The sequence below is a fragment of the Takifugu rubripes genome, chromosome 16 (assembly GCF_901000725.2).
Source record: "Takifugu rubripes chromosome 16, fTakRub1.2, whole genome shotgun sequence".
In the NCBI taxonomy this organism is placed as follows: Eukaryota; Metazoa; Chordata; class Actinopteri; order Tetraodontiformes; family Tetraodontidae; genus Takifugu; species Takifugu rubripes.
In genome coordinates, this window is record NC_042300.1 from 3,682,621 (window position 1) to 3,699,827 (window position 17,207).

Genomic DNA, 17,207 nt, shown 5'->3' on the forward strand with positions numbered 1-17,207 from the left:
TTCAATAATTTGACTCCTCGGATTTTTCATATTTTCACACATTTTTTCCCTCATTCTGACTGGAACTTCTGTACTTGTCGTTCAGGTTGATCCCCATTTTCTAAAATGTTTGTTACAGAGGTTGTTTTGTTGGGAAATTCCTCAAAAACTCATTTTTTAAATTGTACCAGGAGCTTCCATAGTTGCTCAGAGTTCAGTTGACAGAGTAACTGAAGCCATCACAAACTGCGGCGGAGCTAAAAATAGCAGCAGTCAAGTCTGTGGCTGCTGTGGGCCTGGGATGGGGGTGTGGGGGGGCTTCAGACACGCAGCCAGTGGGATTAAGGGATGAACAGCTGGGAAGAGTCCGCCTGAAAGAGCCACAATTGGAGGGGCAACACACAAACTTTTTCAAACAACCCAGAAAGAGGCTGAAGGACGGTTCCCCACGTTTGACCCGACAGGCTGAAACGTCCCCGGTGGCCTGATGAACTTTGCTCTGGGCTGCAAGCCTCCATCAGCAGGCAGTTCTGGCCCCGGCGCCGCCCGAGGAGCCGCGATGGAAAACCTGGAGAAGCAGCTGGTGTGTCCGGTGTGCCTGGAGATGTTCTCCAAACCTGTGGTCATCCTGCCCTGCCAGCACAACCTCTGCCGCAAGTGTGCCAGCGACATCTTCCAGGTGAGATCCTCCATGTTTACAGTTTTAGGACATGTGTGTTTACAAAAGAGCGTCATCCGTACATTCCCACACCTGCAGCAGGTATATGCAACATAACTTTCTTGTTATCTCCCAAAAAAACTTACCTCGATGTTATTTCAATTAAAAGAACAGGAAAAAAGATTAATTTTGTATGAAACTGATCCCTTTACACTTAAATGCGGACTGAAATTTGATGGGGAAACTTTGACCACCAGGGGGCAGAATTTATCAATCAAACAGTTGGAAAATATTTCACCAAAGAAGAACAACACTCAATTAAACAGAAATATCTGGTAATGCAATAAGGCTTTAAACCCGTCACAGTATTGTCAGTTAAAATGACACAAACAGGCAGGAAATAATTTTCAATAATGAAACTCCAAATGGATTATTGGCCATTTTTAATCATCAGGAAGTTTAAACCGGAGAGGCCAAAATTTGACTTTTCTCTTCTTCCAGGAGGCCAATCCCCTGGGTTACGCTCGTGGTTCCTCCGGTCTTGTGGTCAGTGGAAGCCGCTTTCGATGTCCCTCCTGCCGTCACGAAGTGGTGCTGGACCGCCACGGCATCTATGGTCTGCAGAGGAACCTGCTGGTGGAGAACATCATAGATCTGTACAGACAGCAGGAGACATCCAGGTGAGGAGGTAGTAAAGACTGAAAAAAGGGAGGGGGTTCTGTTAAAACACTAAAAAAACAAGTTTAGTTTCTATGCGAGAGGCGCCAGGAAGAAATATATAGAATCTGAAACGAGGCTCGTGTAATACAGGCAACTGCCGACAGGGGGCAGCGCAGCGCCGTGAACTTCATTTTACTCAGTTTCATTTCGTTTATTGATTAAATAAACACAACCTAAGTCTTAACAAACAAAACTTAAGAAAATCATTGATATGTTTGATGTATTTTTAACGTAACCGTCCTTAGATTAAGTCTTAAATTCTGCAATCGGACCAACCTATATACTGTATATGTGTGTGTGTGTGTTTACGTATATTTAATATGATCATATATTCAATGTGATCATCCGAAATGTTAACTTTATCTCTTACAATCTGGACAAGAAAACTGTGTTTGATTTTGTTGGATTTTATTTTGGCTCCAGCCCAGCAGCTGATGAAGATGTTCGCTAGAGACAGATGGACTCTCCTCCTTCTCTGTGGGGGCTAAAAGAAGTAGAAAAATGTTTTGTTTTCTGAGGTGTGGAAAGTTTTTGTCGGGCTTTACTCATCCTGTCGCTCCCAGACGCCCACGGCCAGTTCCAGTTGGACAAGGTTTGCGCTGTGTTTGTGGGTGACAAATGTGAGGAAGATGCACAGGTGATGAAGACGAAGCTGTGTGTTTGCTGTGCCTGGTTTGAGTCGTCACACACCGATCCTGGAATCATAGCCTCATCTGCTGACGTCACAGCTGGATTTCTGGCAACGACAGCGAGGCCTTGTTTGTCCTGAATACGATAGCAACGTTAGAATGATACTTTTGCTCTGGTGTTTTCAGACTTCTGGCCATGAAGCCGGAACAGCCGCAGCAGCTGATGTGTGAAGACCACGATGACGAGAGGATCAACATCTACTGCCTCTCCTGCCAGACGCCGACCTGCTCCATGTGCAAAGTGTTCGGAAAACACAAGGACTGCGAGGTGGCTCCGCTGGACAGCGTCTACACCCGGAAGAAGGTACGAGTCACCCGGAGCTCCCCGCCTGCCTCCACTTTCATTTGGTCCCCCGACAGCTACCGGATGTTCAGGGCCACCAGGTGGTCAAATCTGTCCCACCTTCTCTTCTTTCCTTCTCTTTTCCGGCTCGCGTTCCTTCTCCCTCTCCACCCGTCTCGGTAAACAGATCCCAGCATTCGTCCGAGCTGCTGCTGAACACAGTTTGTAAGTTTGGGGGCAGCAGCAGCTTCTTTAAAGGTCAACGAACCCTCCAGGAGCGTCTAAGCTCGGCCGTGGCCTTTACCTGCTCTCTATTTTTTAATTCCTTCTTCCGTGGCCGCTTTGTCCCCCCAGAAGAAGAGTGAAGCGGACAGATGTGACCGCAGATGTGCTCGGTGGGATGGATCCTAATTTTCAAAGAGAAAAGATCTTTTTTGGGGGAAGTTCTGTACCCACTCCACGGCTCTTCACGGACGCCGCATGTTCCATTATTTTTGAAGCGCTTCATGTGATCCCGTCACACGTGTGGACCTGCTGGCAGCGTGCGGCCGCCTTCTGAGCAGTTGGCTTCGCTGGCGTTCGGCCACCATCTCCGACATCTCTGATTCACTCATCTGAATTTCAGATGAGGTTCGATCCTCCTTCACGCCAACGTTCACGTGGACAATAGTTTGTGTTCCTTTAGCAGCGCAACGACGAGAAGCGCCGGTGATGTCATCGCCAAACAGGTGCATTCTGGGTGACTCGTGTTGTTGTGCTGATGACACAGTTCTGCCGCTTTGCTGGAAGGAAAATGATGTTTCCAGGCAAACGTTGGCGCTTGGTTTCACGTCGACCCTGTTTGCCGTGTTGCAGGTGGAGCTGAGCGACGAGATCGCCATGCTGGTCGCCAGTAACGACCACATCCAGGGGCACATCTCCCAGATGGAAGAGATGTGCCACGCCATAGAGGTGAGCTGCACGGGAAGCTCTGATTGAGATGGAGGCTGATCCTCCCTCTGACCTCTGACCTCCGACCTCAGGAGAATGGAAAGCAGCAGCGAGAACAGCTGGCCGGCCATTTTGACCGCCTGGTGGCGACCCTGGAGGAGCGGAAGCTGGAGCTGGTGGGGCTCATCAGCAAGGAGCAGGACCACAAACTCAAACGAGCTCGCTCGCTCATCCAGCGCTACGGCGACGAGCTGGAGGCCGCCGTAACGCTGGTGGAGTCGGCCATTCGGTCCATGGAGGAGCCGCACATGTCTGCCTTTATTCAGGTGGGTTGTCGTGGTTACTCAGTTGCCGCCAGAGACTTCGTATAATGTGGTCATGGCTAATGTAGAAGCACTACAGCCACCGAGGGATCAGTATTAACTTTAAAATTAGTGTGCTTTTGATATTATACATCAAAAACTCAATTGAATGTATTTTATCAGACTTCTGACAACAGATTTTAACAGTTTGATACTCACGGCCTTTAATTGTCACCTTAGTGTGAGCATGTTAGCTTAGCGTAGCCTGAAGTTTTGCTGAGTCAGAGTACTTATGCAAAAATCTTTACTACGAGGTGAAACAACAGTGGAGAATTACCTCCCAGGTCATTTTAAAGGTGCAGAGGGATTATTTTTTTCCTGAAAAATTGAAATTTTTAATTTGACAAAGAGAAGTGTGTTTAAAAGGGTCCGAGAACGGAGCTTTTTAACATCACAAACTGTCGATCAAGCACCAACGTCTCCGTCCGTCATCAATAATCTGATTGTTTGCTCAGTTTTATTCTCTTTTTTAGTCTCTTTAGGCTGCTTTTTCATCTTCTGCCTCTTGCATTTGGAATGTTTATGTTATTAAATAAAGCTATGTAATAAAGATGGTGATTGACCCACGATGATGCATTTGCTGGTTACCACGGTAATCTGATCAGAGTAAAAACAACTTTATATTAATTTCACTGAAATATATTTGTAGACTTGACTGAAACCTCTGTTGTTATTGGTCTGGGAGCATCAGGTGTTTGACGGGTTTATGGTTAATGGCAGCCGAGCTATTAAACATCAAACTGGTTGTTTTTTATTTTCTGGGTGACATTTTTGACTGATGTGGCTGGAAGAAAACTCTAAAGATGTCATGTCATCCCGGCAGAACGCCAACATCATTCTGGAAAGGTGAGCGAGCTGTGATGCGGCACGTTTAATCTACTTCAGAAAGTGGCCACTAATGTTTATGTTTCTGAGTAATTTTGGAGTTTTGGTTCCATGAACTGGACACACACACACATACGAACACTCTTCCTCGCTCCTCCTTCAGACTCGGGTCCTCTACCAGAGGCCTGGGAGTCTGAGGGTCCTACGCAGGATCTTAGCTGTTCCTAGGACTGTGCTCTTCTGGACAGAGATCTCTGGTGTGGTTCCTGGTATCTGTTGGAGCCATCTACTCAGGTTGGGTGTTACTGCCCCTAGTGTCCTGATCACCACTGGGACCACTGTTGCCTTCATGCCCCACATTCTCTCCATCTCCTCCTTCAGCCCTTGGTACTTCTCCAGCTTCTCGTGTTCCTTCTTCCTGATGTTGCTATCGCTTGGGATTGCTACATCTATCACCACCACTGTCTCCTGGTGTTTATCCACCACCACGATGTCAGGCTGGTTGGCCACCACCATCTTGTCAGTCTGGATCTGGAAGTCCCACAGGATCTTGTCCTGCTTGTTCTCCATCACCTTCGGAGGTGTCTCCCACCTGGACCCTGGGACCTCCAGCCCATACTCAGTGCAGATGTTCCTGTCCACTATGCCAGCCACCTGGTTACGCCGTTCCATGAATGCCTTGCCTGCTAGCATCTTGCACCCTGCTGGGATGTGCTGGACTGTCTCAGGGGCATCTCCACACAGTCTGCACCTGGTCTGATATGGTAGACCCTTATGGTTGACCCTGGTATGGTAGACCCTGGCCTCTATTGCTCTGGTGCTCGGGGCCTGTTCTTGTGCAGCCATGATTAGTGCCTCTGTGCTGTCTTTCAGTTCGGCCTTTGTCAGCCACTGGTATGTTTTCTCGATATCAGCCACTTCCTCAATTTGTCGGTGGTACATTCCATGCCTGGGCTTGTCCTTCCATGATAGCCCCTCAGGTTCCTCCTCCTTGGTGGGCTTTTGTTGCCTGAGGCATTCACTCAGCAGTGGGTTAGTCGGGGCCATCTACTTGATGTATTCTTGGAGGCTTGTTGTTTCCTCCTGGACAGTAGTTCGGACACTTACTAGTCCTCGGCCCCCTTTCTTTCGCTTTGTATACAGCCTCAGGACACTGGACTTAGGGTGAAACCCTCCGTGCATGGTGAGGAGCTTCCTTATCTTGATGTCAGTGGCTTGTATCTCTTCCAGTGGCCAGGGTATTATGCCAGCAGGGTATCTGATTACTGGCAGGGCGTAGGTGTTTATGGCCTGGATCTTGTGCTTACCATTCAGCTGGCTTTTCAGGACCGGTCTTAACCTCTGCAGGTATTTGGCTGTGGCTGACCTCCCAGCTGCCTCCTCGTGGTTACCATTTGTCTGCGGGATCCCCAGGTATTTGTAACTGTCCTGCACATCTGTGATGTTCCCTTCAGGTAGTTCAACCCCGTCAGTTGCCATCACCTTTCCCCTTCTAGATATCATCCGCCCACATTTGTCTAGCCCGAATTACCTCCCGATGTCTTTGCTGTAGATCCTAGTGAGGTGAATCAGAGACTCGATGTCACGCTCGTTCTTGTCATACAGCTTGATGTCGTCCATGTAGAGGAGGTGGCTGACGGTTGTTCCACTTCAGAACTGGTACCCATAGCCACTCTTGGTGATGATCTGGCTGAGGGGGTTTAGGCCTATGCAGAGCAGTAGGGGGGACAGAGCATCTCCTTGATAAATGCCACATCTGATGCTCACCTGCGCAATTGGCTTTGAGTTGGCCTCCAGAGTCGTGTTCCACAGCTTCATGGAGTTCTGGATGAACTCTTAGTGTCCTGTTGATATTATACAGCTTTAGATACTCCAGTATCCATGACATTGAGTCAGGAGATATATATATATACACACACACACACACACACACACATCCATCTGTGTTTTAATTCTAATTAAAAGCCAGAAAATGAGTTGTATGAATTGGAGCTAACGAGGCTAACAACGCATGCTAACAGACCGTGACGATTCATCCGACTGAAGTTACTGTAAAATAAATAACTTTAACCCTTGTGTAATGTTCATATTGTTGTTACTCAGCCAGCGTTTGTGGGTCTGATGGACCCGTTGCATTTTGTGGCTTTTAATGCCTCACAATCAAACACTTTTATATTAAAATACTGAACAGATGTTTACCTTATCCCAATCACAAGCAGTATAAACAAGATATATGGTTAATATTTGCCCTTTACCTTTGTTAGGTCACATTTATAACTTATTATTTAAAACATAATAAAAAAATCAATTAAAATCAAGAAATGAGTGGAAACAAATTTATAAGTGAAGCAAGGTTTTTCAAAACTACTGACTTTTATTTCTTTGAACTTATTTTTATTACTTATTTTTATTTCTTTTAATAAAAAGTGAAAACGGGTCCCACACACCCGAACACCACACAGATTCGGCGTTTAACCCTTTAAAACCTTTTTATGCAGTATTTTGTAGATTTGCATCGATCGGTGCCATCATTCAGCTCCAAACCTGCTGATCTGTGTGAAAATCAAGTCTGAATGTGGAACTGGTTGTCTGCAGGATGGCGGCCACGTCCAGAACCTCCAGCACAGAACGTCCAGAACTTGGCTACGAGAGCATGAACCATTTCACCATCGACGCCAGCGATGCGGCGGCGGCGCTGATGAACATCGACTTCTGCTCCGGTTGGTTTCGTCCATCTTCATCACGTCTGCGGCTGAATCACCTCTAGAAGCTTCGTACAAACAAGCTTCAGTTTCCATTCAAACCAATTTATTCCCTTAAATATAAACGCAGAAAGGTCCTCATGAACGTCACCCTGATTTCCTCTGCGTGTGCAGGTGTCGCAGATGATGAGGAAACTGAGGAGGAGTCAGAGGTCGACTTCACATCCTTCTAGAGGTCAGAGGTCGCTCTTCTTTTGACCCTAAATGTGTATTTTCTTATTTTATCCTCATTAATAAATGTGGATTAAATAAACCAACTGTTTAATCGTGAACTTTGGAGCATCAACCATTAGAACAAACCCATCTTCCTTTTCATGTTAAAATTAATCCATATTAACTTTCCTTCATCCCTAAAACAGGAACCTCTCGGGTTTAAGAGATTCTCCGGTGGGCCACCAGGGGGCGCTGTCACGGGGTTTGATCATTGGTTCAAATTTAAATTTGTTCTTTCATTTGTTGTGAATGCAGATGCACATTGATGATGTATCATTGATCTTTAAGCTTCTCCTGTAGGTGGATACAGGCTTAGCTCACCTCAAGAGGCTGCTGTAAAAAGTCACCTAAATACAATTTTCCTTTCAAGTCCTGGTAGAAAACAGGAACCGCAGGAAATATTTTGATTTAGCTTTGATCAGACCACATAAGGAGAGCAAAGATTCTCAGTCTTCCCATGATCCTCTCTGTTCTGTGTATTGTCACCAATAATCTGTGGATATTAACAACATCTTTTTATTCCAGGTTTTCACGGCTTGCAGAGGAAGAGATGCACTTACAGTCCTCCAGGAGAACCACAAGAACCCGACAATGATCTCAAACTCGTCCTCCTTCACCCTCCTTCCTCTTGGACATGTCGACTCCCCTTTATTCTGCCTTTTGTTTAGTGTCTCGAGTTTGTCCGTAGGAGGAAAACTTATAGGTTCTCTCTTCTCTGAGGATACAAACAAAGACTTCTGGACATTTAATGTCAGATTTTATATTCACGGGCATGAAACTGCTTTTGAAAGTAGAATAAAAGCTGTAGTACGTTTGCATTATTGCTTGTTGTCCTGCAGATGATGCGCGGGTGCTGGTTTGAGTAGAGCCATAATGAGGAGGCTGTGGCACCAGGTTCAGTCAGCTATAGAGTCGTTTAGCTAGCTACAGCAACAGTTAGCTCAGTTATATCAAACAAAAATGATTGTTATCAGTCTCACAGAGGTGCAAACAGCAGCCGTTTGATGGGATGGGCGCCCCCTAGCGGTCACTACCAGAACTCCCCTCAGCCTGCTGCTGGGAGTCTGAAGCTAAAAGCAGGTGATCGGCACCTTTTCTATCCAGTAATAATCACAGCAGTGAGTTCCGTTTTACTTTGACTTTTATTAGAAAATATTAACAGCAAAAAAAAGCTTTTGTTTTAATGATGACAGACAGGGACATTTATGGCAAAATAAATATTATTTTAAACAATAGCATGCTACAGTCGATACATTACAGGTGAAAGTGCCTAAATAAAGGCAATGAGAAATCAATATTTATGCTTTGTTGAATCGACCAGAATGATTCAATAACAGCGAATCAGCAAAAACAGGAACTTTTTTGGTACAGTTTTCTAATTTTACTAATTAATAACTCTTGAGTAAGTTGAAGATCAACATTTTCAGACAGATTAAAATACCGAATATCAGGATTATAAACGATGTGTAACTAATTCAGAACGTTTAAAGTCGCTGATTGATTGTTCAGAACATTTGTCATTAATTTCATCTTCTTTTCATCCGGGGTTTGGGGGTTTTGCCATGTTTAGGAGGGGGAATTTTGAAAGATTATATAGTAGAGGTGGCTCGCACCAACTGGCGATCTTAGAATTCCAGTTTTACTTCCCGAATTCGTCCAATAATTTGCGGTTGATCAGCTCCTGCTCCTTCTGGTTCTCCATCTTGGCCTCCTTTATCATCTTCCTCAGCAGGTGGAAGGTCAGGTCGATGGACAGCGGCGGCTCCTCGCTGCGCTTCAGCACCGGCCGCGCCGCCTCCTCCTCCTGACCCACTGGAAGGAGGTGCAGAAGCTCCGGACTTCTCCGCTGGAATAACTTTAGGAGCAGGTCGTCCAGGAGCTCCGAGGCGGCGCTGTCTCCAGCCGCGGCCGCCTGCAGAAGCATTTCCTCCAGCTGCTGCGTCCGGAGGCGGCCGAGCTCGTCCGGCCAGCTGGGGAGGCTGCTCGGTCTGCCGGCGGCGGGGCGGAGGAGCGAGGAGAGGAGGAGTGCAGAGAGGAGCAGGAGAAGAGGAGTGGGCCTCATGTCCTGGAGGAGCAAAAGGAGCAGAATCACGAAACCAAACTAGCATCAACTCCGAGTTCAGTGAAGTCAAAGACGCTGCTGTCGGCAATCATTTGATCGATCCTGTAAATGAACTCCGTCAACATCCCAGACATGTTAAAGATAAAAACATTTCATCCTGGAAATCTGGATTCCTTCCGCCTGCTCAGCATCAAATATCGAGATAATTGGCTTTATAAGTGTCACATTCGTTAAAATAAAAACTTTGGAGACGCTGAACCTGTTAACTAGTCACGTGAACGACGCCCACACGGTTCTCTATCCCGCAATTTCAGATCCAGCCAGAACCAGAACCCGGTCCAGCGATCGGGTTAGAACCGAGCGGAACTCACCGTTTCAGGTGCAGAAGCGGATCTCGGTGGTTGGAAGTCTGGTCCGGGTCTGAAAGTCTCTGTGAGGATGGACGGTTTTATCCGTCCTGACCGCAACTCTGACGTCAACGCGCGCTCGTGCTGTTTCCAAAATCGAAGAGCGCGAGACGAGAGCGAACAGGAAGTAGAGGAGGAGTTTAACCAGGTAGGAGCCCCGGGCCCCCCTGGGCGGCGGTAGCTCAGTCTGCAAGGGACCTGGCCTGGAAGCGGCAGGCCCCGGCCCCAGCCCAGACCAAACGCGGCACCCCCGAGCAAGGCACCAAACACACAAATGACCAGATGAACCGGCAACTCATCCAGAAGCAGACATGCCAGGTGACACTCCCCAACACCGACACTTGGATACAACTTGTTGAGGCTCATGAATGAGTGTGACATTCTCCAGTGTAGCTTCCCTCCACAGGCATCACCAGAGACAGCTTTGATTGTGAAGATGAATTTAATTTGACAGCAAACATCTTTATGCCATTTACAATGTAGTAGGAACCAAACAGATGAAAACAAATCACATTTAAAACTCCCAGTTGCAGTATACAGGAAATGACTTTGATGTGTCTCAGTATGAACACATTTACTGGAATGCTGGCTGAGTGCCTACGTAAAATAAAGATGCTAACATTTAACAAATATTATTCAGTTTATGAGAAACGAAAGTAACATGCCTGTTGTACCACCGTCGGCCACCAGACGGCGACAATGACGATACTTCTGAACGGTTCTGAGATCAGTAAGTGGACGAAGCAGCGGACGAAAGTCAGGATCTTAACATCAGTTTGCAGAACTGTAAGGTTTATTTTTCAGAAACATGTGGAAATATTCGGGTAAACACGTCTCGCAGAACAGAATGCACTGCGACCTGTAACAGACCGATCATATTCGCTTCACGCGTTTTAGACCGATGTCAAGTATAAAGTCAGACTGAAGATGCATAATCTGTAATTATTACACGATTGTCAAGTCGAAAATACCGCTGCTGCTAACAACAAATACTGTAAACACCACCGTTCTGCTGACCAGAATGTTACTGCGCGACATCACTTCCATAAATAAACCCTTAATTTGACTCTTTAGTGTGAATTTGTCATTCAGAGTAGACAAGTTTGTTCTCTCGCCCTTTGTGAGTCACTCTGTGACGGTTTGACTCACAGATGAGTGTCAATATCCTCAGCAACAGCTCGGACTTGTGATCAGCGCTCACATCTTGTTCGCCTTCCAGGTCAAGTAGGAGTTCCAACCGACGGCGACCACCTGGACAACCGCCAACCTACAACCGGGAGTTCGTGTCATGAAAGAGTTTCTCCTAAGACCTGACACCTGCTGTGTTTAAGTAGTCTTTTTACGATCAAACAGCGCGTCTTTTCTTAGCTCGTTTCTGTCGCAGGCGTATGGCGTCATCAACCGTCGCCGCTCGAAAGCGCACGACGCGTCCAGAAAGTCGCGCGACGGTTCGCGCCCGACTCACCGATAATGCAGCGGGACGAAGTAGAAGTTGGCGATCTGGACGGGAGGCCACAGCTGGCAAAGCAAGAGATCAGGGGTTCAAGCTCCGCCGACACCGGGCCAAAGAATACACCGGGGAGGAAAACTCACGTAGTAATTTGAGATCAGCGCGTCCGTGTAGTCCTGTCAAAAACAATGAAGATATTTGGGGGTAAAGATCGATACAAGAGTGTGCTGCTGTTCACGAACCGTCAGTCAACATCATTGTGGATACGATGCTTTCAAAATATTTCTGCAAATGTATTGGATTCTAAATAAATAAATAAAATGATCTTTTTGTTAAAATAAATTTATTAAGGGAAACTAAAATGACCAATGCTATTTAGGCTGATTATAAATTATTTGAATGAAAACTATCACTCTAAATATTCATTATGTCAGAATTTTAAGGGTATTTATTTATTTATATACAAACATGATTTCATGGTTATTTACACCCACACACAAACCCTCTCCACCCTGTATTAAAGGTCAGCACACGTCTGGATGTATAAAAGAAACACTTTTTTGTGGGTTCATCACCACCAGGGTCACATTTATAGACTAAATCTGCGCAATAGAAATGTCAGAACCCTTGAATCCAGTTTTTACAGGGTAAAAAAGTATTTCATTGTCTGAAATAAACTGAAGATTATATCTGGTTCACAGCTGTGCAGGACAGACCCAGGCTAAACATCCATCTACTTCCAATACCCGGCGTCGCCACGGTGATGCTGATGCTTGGCCGTAAGAGAGTCCCGAGTCGCGTACTCAGATTTTAACGACTGTTTTTCCCCCAAATAGAGAAGATGTGAGCTTGATTACGTCAAAGAGAGATTGGAGAATGTTTCTCCAGGTTTCCTGACGTCGTAACAGCACATTTGTTTCCTATTTACTGTCCTTCCTGACCAGTTTGGCCTTTCGGCTCCACGCCTCTCCTCCTGTAAATAATTGATGCTGACCAGGTGCATCCTGGGTAAGTAAAATGGCCAAAGACAGCAGAAGACCACAGCGAGCTCTGACCTGACACACAAATACGTGCACGCACACAGGCGAAGGTCCGACTTATTCCGGCTGACAGGAAATAGATTCTAATAATAAAAACGAGGGGCGAGCGCTGGAGGCCAGGCAGGTGAACTCTCATTCACCTGAGAAAACAACCCGCCCACTTCAAAGCAGATCAAAGACTAAAATCAGTGTGAATAACATCGCTTTTGTTTCTAAAGACGAATCAGACGCCAAAACTTTGCCTCATTTTAAATGTGAAAATCTCCATTAGCCCCGCCCCTGCTCTGCCCTCACCTGCATCTGGAGCTTTGCCATTTTAAACAGAGCTAGAGCTCATTTTTGGTTGTTGGGAAAACCCGAATTATTTAAGTTAAAACTGAATTCATTTCTTGATATGAACCTTTTTTTTGACTCTTTCGAAGTTTATGATTTCAGTATTGGAATTGAGGGGAACTGCGTTTCATCGGTAAACATCATATGTTCGAGTCTCACCCTTTTTAGTTTGCGGACATTCTCCTCCAGCGTCAGACCGTTGAGGGAACCAGAGACGCAGAAAAATGCTGCCAGGAAACACGGAGCGAAGCACAGCTGCAGAGGAAAGGCGGAGGTGAAAGGAGACATGCACAGGTGCACAACAAGTGTTCCATTAATGAGAGAAAAGCCAGAACAAACATAGGACGAACACGTTGAAACAAAATGTTTTACATTTTAACTTGAATTGAACAATAAAAGGTTGATTAAGAACAAAAGATGAGTGAAAGCCAAGATTGCTTGATTGTTTCCTTTTTTGGTACCAATGAATAAAAATTATAAAGTGCTTCTGTGATACTGTAGAATAGTGAAGTGAGGATCGGAAATGTTTTATAATTAAATGGAAATGCTGATTTTGGTTTTTTTATTAATGAAACCTACTGAAACTGTGTCCAGGTGTTCCAGAACTTCAGTCACTCAGATCTTCGCTCCAGTTAATAAATGAGCACTTTGACTATTCATAATTAACCCTCTAAGTGTTACAGCAGCTGGTTCAGGAGGTTCTCTCACCTGATCGACCAGCATTTTCTTCATGGCGGCACTTTTACCTCCACCAACCACCAGTCTGTCCAACACTTTGTACCAGCTGCCGATCACCGGACCCTTAATCCATCACAAATAATCATTACAGCTCAAACAGACTCGAGGTTTCTTCGCACACACTCGGCCACGTCTGCAGTGGAATGTGACAACGGCTTCATCGCTAGCCAAATCTTTTGAACTATGATCATCAATGGGCCGTAACCATGACAACACAACTTACCACAAAGAAGAAACCGATACTCATCATCTTGGCTGTGCGCTGCATGTTGTGATGGGCCAATCCTCTCCTCTCAATCAGCTGTTGGGAGATGACGTCACCAACACCCACCAAAGAGCCTGCAGACAGACAGAAGATGCATTCAGTTTCCTCTTAAAGTGTGGGACCTTTTAAACTTTTAGTTCTTAAATTACATACAGCTCCCTGTCCAGGTACGGGAGGCTGACTCCATCGCTACTTTTAAGATCAGGCTTAAAACCTTCCTCTTTGAAAAAGCTTATTGTTGTTAATTCAGTAGTTCCAGTTACTATCATAGACAGACAAATTATCATACTTAGGGGGTCGACTAATCGTTAGGTCACATCTTAGCTATGCGGTTATAGGCCAAGGCTGCCGGGGTCCGGAAACATGATCACCTGACAGGCCTCTGTCACCCCCCCACTGGATCATGGCTTCCTCTCCTCTCCTCTCCTCTCCTCTCCTCTCCTCTCCTCTCCTCTCCTCTCCTCTCCTCTCCTCTCCTCTCCTCGTAGACTAGTAATGCTATTTCCTGTGTAGTTTTTCTGCTCCTCCCACTTCTGTATCCATTTACAGGTATTGCCGCCTTCAGAGCTGTATACTGACCTCCGACCCCGCTGACCCACTCAAGCAGCAGCTTTATTCAATTCAATATATTGTATTTTTGTATGTATTTCTATGCTCTATGCCTCCCCTGGAGCTGACTTGAATATTGATTTGAAAATATGTGGCAGGAACAAGGATGTTTAACTGTCAAAGTTGTATAAAAATACAGTATATTTTCAGTATTATTATATTTTACATTACTGATATTTTCAACTTTTAGCACCAGAAACGCATGTCTCTAGAGGAAAAAACTGCATAATGTGCATTGCTTATTATATATTTATATTACTGAGACTGTGGCAATGTCGATTGTTGCTGTTTAAATAAAGTTGATTTGAATTGTCTCGAGTTACACGTCTGATGAGCGTTGCCTCCACCTAGCGGCGATTATTCGGTACTGTAGCATTTAGAACAAGCTTAAATTTAAAATGATTGCTTTAAAATAATGATTTGCTTCAATTCGATTATTTCAAACGAGCTATTTTAATGAAAAACAATTTAAGAAAACTTGTACTTAACAAATAAGGTTTTTATGTTTACTGGAACGTTGACTCCTTCAGTCTTCCCAACTTTGTTTTTTTGGTGTAATGTATTCCGTTGATTTATGAGAAATATTCTTATTTTATCAAGCATATTATTTAATACAATGACTGTTATTGGCACACACAAAGAACAATTTTATTTGTTGTAAATTTCTTAGTCAATCAATGTTATGATTTCATTTTTTGTGTGTTGGCCACATATAACCCTCGTAGCTCCTTTTGTTAAAATATTAGCTATGAGGATTATATGTATCTAAGAACCAAAATAGAATAAATTAAGAATATTGATAATAATGAATTCTTGTCATGACCATTACAAAGATGGAAGAACAGAATCATAAAGCCTTTTTTAAATCCGGTAAAAGAGCGTGGACTCCTGACATTTCTCAGCTGAAACTGATCTGATTATTTTGGTCAAAGTTCTCATTTCTGGCAAACTGAGCAGAAGCAAAGGTCGCCAACTGAAGCCACCAGTTTAAACCCAGCACGAACAACAGAGTTCAGAACAGCAACAAGAAAACTGCTTGGTGACTTTTCAGAGGGCCATTAAAGTTCAGAGGGGCGACACAGATGTCAGACAGATGTGCAGTAAAGTTATTCTCCTACCAGCCGTCACTATCTGCACCGTCCACGGGTACCTGGACATCAGGGATTGGTACGCTCTCCAAATTCCTGCCATTCTGTCACCAAAGAAGAGAAACCGATCAATCACAAAGTTCTGATCAGGAAATAAACAGGCAATTTCTCCACCAACCATCCCCGCCCACCATCGTGATTCCAATCAAGCGACCCCTGATGAGAGCCGTCGTGTTGTTCATTAAAGCTTGAAAATCGAATTTAGGTTTCTGCTGAGTGCAATCTGGTCTGATCAATACGTTTAAACCCAACCATCCTGTAAACGTTCAGTGGAACATACAAGCAAATACTTGGTCCCTTTATTAAAGCCCATCCTTGCCCAACTAAAGCAAATCTGCACTTTATGTCAGATGAGTGTATAAACGTGTATGAAAATCATTTGACACACAGGAAAAGTTGCAAACAGCGGAAACTTTGAAGCCATCGACTTTGGTTTTTAGGCATCACGTGGAGTCACGTTTATTATTTTTCTCGATTCGGGTAAATCTTCACTCCTGATGAACGAACACGATACAACCGGTGCAACAGCGTGGACATAAACCTGCAGGTCAAAAATGGGTAGATGAGACCAAACTGCATCATCGCCCGCATTTTAATGGCAGCTGCCATTTCTGTTTGACTGCACGTGGGGGTGATAAAACTACGGCGTCGCGTCCTCGGCCGCACACAACCACATAGTTTTAAAACATTTAATAGTCATAATACTGACAAGTGTTGCAAAATAAAAATGCGACGCGCCTGTTTATGATCCCGGCGAGGTTCCACCGCTGATGCATTCACGGCTCAGCAGACGCTCGTAAAGTTAAAGTATTTTATTGATTTGCTCTGGTGAGACGGTTAATGTTCGGTGTTACCTGAGGCCAGAGACTAATTTGTTTAACATTAACATTTTTCTTTAATGCATACGTAACATTAAGTCTTTTTCTTCATATTCTATTTTGTCTACTAACGCCCCACAGATGTATGGCTGCGCCTACTAAACCTTAAAATGTTAGACGTGAAGGACTGAATGTAGGATTTATACTCGCCAAAATATTTTTTATCTTCTCTAAAAAAAAAAAACCTAATTAAAAATGCTTTTGGGGCTCGTAAAAACTGATATCTAGTAAATCTAAATAAAATCCGACAACCCTCAAAGGCGGCACACCGCTGGTCGGGATCGTCACTTCCGTTGTAAACATAAAGCGCAGCTATAGCGCCCCCCCGTGGAGAAACGAAAATATAAGAAATTAAGAAATTAAACACTGCAGCCAACGGCAGAACATTGATAATAAACACGTCTAACCTCCATCACGTCTGGAATTCACCTGTCTGAGCTCCATTTTTATCTTAAAGTATCTTTGTGAGTTATTTAACAGAGCAGAAAACACATGACAGCATTTTGTTCAACTTTTTAAAGGAATGTGTCATCAGTGTTACATTTACAGGAAGGACATTTGGCCAGAACAAAGACAAAATATCTCATCAACATTATCTTGCCATGACCCTTTTTTCCCCTATTTTTGGAGCAGAAGCATCATAACAGACCACAGAACTGCAACTGGAGGACTGATGGGCTTTTATGGACAAAGATCTTTCCAAAAATGATTTTTTTCCCCCTTAAAAACCCAGTTTTTCCTCCAGGGAGGACAGTTAAGGGCTCGTGACGTCACTATCTCTGATGTTTTGAGGCACATTTCCAGTCTGATCGCACCGACTGATCTGAGTTTTACTTGCAGGGTTCAGAAAAGTCTT

General features: G+C 44.7%; 3 protein-coding genes across 9 annotated transcripts; 1 reads left to right on the forward strand and 2 right to left on the reverse strand.

Moving 5' to 3' along the window:
- The first annotated feature begins 279 nt into the window (after positions 1 to 279).
- trim54 (tripartite motif containing 54) lies at positions 280 to 8,531 on the forward strand. 3 transcript variants are annotated; one of them, XR_003891337.1, is made up of 10 exons: positions 280 to 658; positions 1,139 to 1,317; positions 2,173 to 2,350; positions 3,185 to 3,280; positions 3,352 to 3,585; positions 4,445 to 4,467; positions 7,042 to 7,166; positions 7,323 to 7,383; positions 7,568 to 7,623; positions 7,947 to 8,531. XR_003891337.1 is itself a non-coding variant. In XM_029849814.1 (10 exons), exons 1-8 carry the CDS (start codon positions 467 to 469, stop codon positions 7,379 to 7,381), a joined length of 1,086 nt encoding a protein of 361 aa, XP_029705674.1. In that variant the 5' UTR covers positions 280 to 466; the 3' UTR covers positions 7,382 to 7,383; positions 7,568 to 7,595; positions 7,947 to 8,531. The 3 variants fall into 3 exon arrangements, 2 of the variants coding, with proteins under 2 accessions (XP_029705674.1, XP_003971456.3); XM_029849814.1 differs by having other exon boundaries at positions 7,568 to 7,595; XM_003971407.3 differs by lacking the exon at positions 7,568 to 7,623 and having other exon boundaries at positions 281 to 658.
- An 18-nt stretch (positions 8,532 to 8,549) lies between these two features.
- Positions 8,550 to 10,289, reverse strand: uts1 (urotensin 1). Its single transcript, XM_003971390.3, has 2 exons — positions 9,855 to 10,289; positions 8,550 to 9,486 (listed from the first exon to the last, which is right to left on the reverse strand). Exons 1-2 carry the CDS (start codon positions 10,269 to 10,271, stop codon positions 9,061 to 9,063), a joined length of 843 nt encoding a protein of 280 aa, XP_003971439.2. The 5' UTR covers positions 10,272 to 10,289; the 3' UTR covers positions 8,550 to 9,060.
- Positions 10,290 to 10,313: 24 nt separating this feature from the next.
- On the reverse strand, positions 10,314 to 16,301 carry mpv17 (mitochondrial inner membrane protein MPV17). Of its 5 annotated transcripts, none has more exons than XM_011611769.2 (8): positions 16,212 to 16,301; positions 15,444 to 15,517; positions 13,675 to 13,790; positions 13,422 to 13,514; positions 12,873 to 12,968; positions 11,484 to 11,516; positions 11,356 to 11,408; positions 10,314 to 11,157 (listed from the first exon to the last, which is right to left on the reverse strand). In XM_011611769.2, exons 1-8 carry the CDS (start codon positions 16,247 to 16,249, stop codon positions 11,088 to 11,090), a joined length of 573 nt encoding a protein of 190 aa, XP_011610071.2. In that variant the 5' UTR covers positions 16,250 to 16,301; the 3' UTR covers positions 10,314 to 11,087. The 5 variants fall into 5 exon arrangements, with proteins under 5 accessions (XP_011610071.2, XP_011610072.1, XP_003971438.3 ...); XM_011611770.2 differs by having other exon boundaries at positions 16,183 to 16,248; XM_003971389.3 differs by lacking the exon at positions 16,212 to 16,301 and adding an exon at positions 16,015 to 16,157.
- Positions 16,302 to 17,207: the final 906 nt, after the last annotated feature.

Excerpts from the sequence above, each read along its gene's own strand:
- trim54 (XM_029849814.1), top strand. The coding sequence starts at position 467 with ATGAACTTTGCTCTGGGCTGCAAGCCTCCATCAGCAGGCAGTTCTGGC. Across the intron at positions 659-1,138 it reads GTGCCAGCGACATCTTCCAG|GAGGCCAATCCCCTGGGTTA; the intron begins GTGAGATCCTCC and ends CTCTTCTTCCAG. Across the intron at positions 1,318-2,172 it reads AGACAGCAGGAGACATCCAG|ACTTCTGGCCATGAAGCCGG; the intron begins GTGAGGAGGTAG and ends TGGTGTTTTCAG.
- uts1 (XM_003971390.3), bottom strand. The coding sequence starts at position 10,271 with ATGTCACACTCATTCATGAGCCTCAACAAGTTGTATCCAAGTGTCGGT. Across the intron at positions 9,487-9,854 it reads CCGCTTCTGCACCTGAAACG|GACATGAGGCCCACTCCTCT; the intron begins GTGAGTTCCGCT and ends TTGCTCCTCCAG.
- mpv17 (XM_003971389.3), bottom strand. The coding sequence starts at position 16,082 with ATGGCAGCTGCCATTAAAATGCGGGCGATGATGCAGTTTGGTCTCATC. Across the intron at positions 15,518-16,014 it reads TACCCATTTTTGACCTGCAG|AATGGCAGGAATTTGGAGAG; the intron begins GTTTATGTCCAC and ends CTTTGGTGACAG. Across the intron at positions 13,515-13,674 it reads GTATCGGTTTCTTCTTTGTG|GGTCCGGTGATCGGCAGCTG; the intron begins GTAAGTTGTGTT and ends TGATGGATTAAG.